The sequence below is a fragment of the Aptenodytes forsteri genome, unplaced genomic scaffold (assembly GCF_000699145.1).
Source record: "Aptenodytes forsteri isolate BGI_AS27 unplaced genomic scaffold, ASM69914v1 Scaffold185, whole genome shotgun sequence".
Lineage (NCBI taxonomy): Eukaryota > Metazoa > Chordata > Aves > Sphenisciformes > Spheniscidae > Aptenodytes > Aptenodytes forsteri.
The window spans coordinates 1,370,878-1,373,161 of record NW_008796214.1 but is presented as its reverse complement, the minus strand read 5'-3'; the positions used below and the strand labels follow the sequence as shown (position 1 = coordinate 1,373,161).

Genomic DNA, 2,284 nt, shown 5'->3' with positions numbered 1-2,284 from the left:
GTGAAGGGGGGGGCCTGCCTTTGGCGGGAAGAAATCGGGGGGGGGGGGGTAGGACACAAACGCATGCGAGAGAGAAAACGGGCACGTTTTCTGCCTGTTCTGATTTCTTCTGTACCCTTTCACCTAATGCAGAATGTCCACCGGCAACGACGACCCTTCTCCCAGGAGCCTGAGCTTCAGCTCTGCCTCCTGCATTGCCGTGATTCCGTGGAAGCTCAGAGAGTAACGTAAATAAAAGCAGAATCGGAGCTGCCAAAAAAAAAAAAAAGAGACCTTCAGGTTGGGATAAATTCACTTTTTCCTCTTTCCGGCATACTCTGTACGCGCAGCTAGTGGGGGAGCGGGTAAGTGCTTTGGCTGTGGCGTGGTAAGGATTGATCCTGACTGAGATCTGTCCCTTCGCAACGCGTGCTGCTCACGGACCTCTGTCTAATGAAGTGCTGGAGCTGGATCCGGCTCCGATGTCCTCGTATTTTAAGCACTCCCATCCCAGCGATGGCCGATTTCCCGAGGGGTACGTACGTTTTCAGGAGGGTCGCGAACGAATCTACCTTTAGAAATGATTTTTGTAATTCTGAGGGTGACAGACGTCTGCGGGGCGGCGCAGCTGCACAAGTTTCGCCCTCTTGCACGCTCCCCCCCTTGTTGTGAAGGTGCAAAAGCTGATTGACTCCAGCTGCACGCGCAGGCGTCAGGATGCTTGCTTTTAAAGAAGCTGCAAAAGAATCCTGAGAGTTTCCAGGCCTTCATGCCGCCTTACCACGGTGCGCGAAACGGGGGTCGCAAGCCGATCCTGCCGCTTCCAAAACGCTTGGAGAGCCGGAGGGAAAACCCCGCCAGGTGTGCCTGCCTTCCTCCCCTTCGGGGTTGGGAAGCTGGGGTGGCGCGCGACGTGCAGCCTGAACCCTGCAACGTGCAGCACGCATCTTGCAATGCAGATTGTGGACCGTGCAGCCTGAACCCTGCAACGTGCAACACGCATCTTGCAATGCGGATTGTGCACTGTGCAGCCTGAACCATGCAACGTGCAACACGCATCTTGCAATGTGGATTGTGCACCGCGCAGCCTGAACCATGCAACACACATCTTGCAATGTGGATCGTGCACCGTGCAGCCTGAACCGTGCAACGTGGAACACGCATCTTGCAACGTGGATCATGCACCGCGCAGCCTGAATCGTGCAACACGCATCTTGCAATGTGGATCGTGCACCGTGCAGCCTGAACCGTGCAACGTGGAACACGCATCTTGCAACGTGGATCATGCACCGCGCAGCCTGAATCGTGCAACACGCATCTTGCAATGTGGATCGTGCACCGTGCAGCCTGAACCGTGCAACGTGGAACACGCATCTTGCAACGTGGATCATGCACCGCGCAGCCTGAATCGTGCAACACGCATCTTGCAATGTGGATCGTGCACCGTGCAGCCTGAACCGTGCAACGTGGAACACGCATCTTGCAACGTGGATCATGCACCGCGCAGCCTGAATCGTGCAACACGCATCTTGCAATGTGGATCGTGCACCGTGCAGCCTGAACCGTGCAACGTGGAACACGCATCTTGCAACGTGGATCATGCACCGCGCAGCCTGAATCGTGCAACACGCATCTTGCAATGTGGATCGTGCACCGTGCAGCCTGAACCGTGCAACGTGGAACACGCATCTTGCAACGTGGATCATGCACCGCGCAGCCTGAATCGTGCAACACGCATCTTGCAATGTGGATCGTGCACCGTGCAGCCTGAACCGTGCAACGTGGAACACGCATCTTGCAACGTGGATCATGCACCGCGCAGCCTGAATCGTGCAACACGCATCTTGCAATGTGGATCGTGCACCGTGCAGCCTGAACCGTGCAACGTGGAACACGCATCTTGCAACGTGGATCATGCACCGCGCAGCCTGAATCGTGCAACACGCATCTTGCAATGTGGATCGTGCACCGTGCAGCCTGAACCGTGCAACGTGGAACACGCATCTTGCAACGTGGATCATGCACCGCGCAGCCTGAATCGTGCAACACGCATCTTGCAATGTGGATCGTGCACCGTGCAGCCTGAACCGTGCAACGTGGAACACGCATCTTGCAACGTGGATCATGCACCGCGCAGCCTGAATCGTGCAACACGCATCTTGCAACGCGGGTCGTGCGGCCTGAACCGTGCAACGTGCGCGGTGCAGCCCGAATCGCGCGCCCCGCAGCGTGCACCGGGCACGGTGCACACGCCCCGCCCCCGGGCACGCGCCCGCCGCCGCCCTCCCCGTGCACGCGCCCCCCC

General features: G+C 57.9%; 1 protein-coding gene across 1 annotated transcript in view; it reads left to right on the top strand.

Annotated features, from left to right (window-relative positions):
- The first annotated feature begins 748 nt into the window (after positions 1–748).
- Positions 749–2,284, top strand: part of NAPB (NSF attachment protein beta) — a 12,665-nt gene continuing 11,129 nt past the window's right edge. The window contains exon 1 of the mRNA XM_009288432.2: positions 749–840. Within this exon, the coding sequence (XP_009286707.2) occupies positions 749–840 (92 nt within the window). The remainder of the gene's footprint in view (positions 841–2,284) is intronic.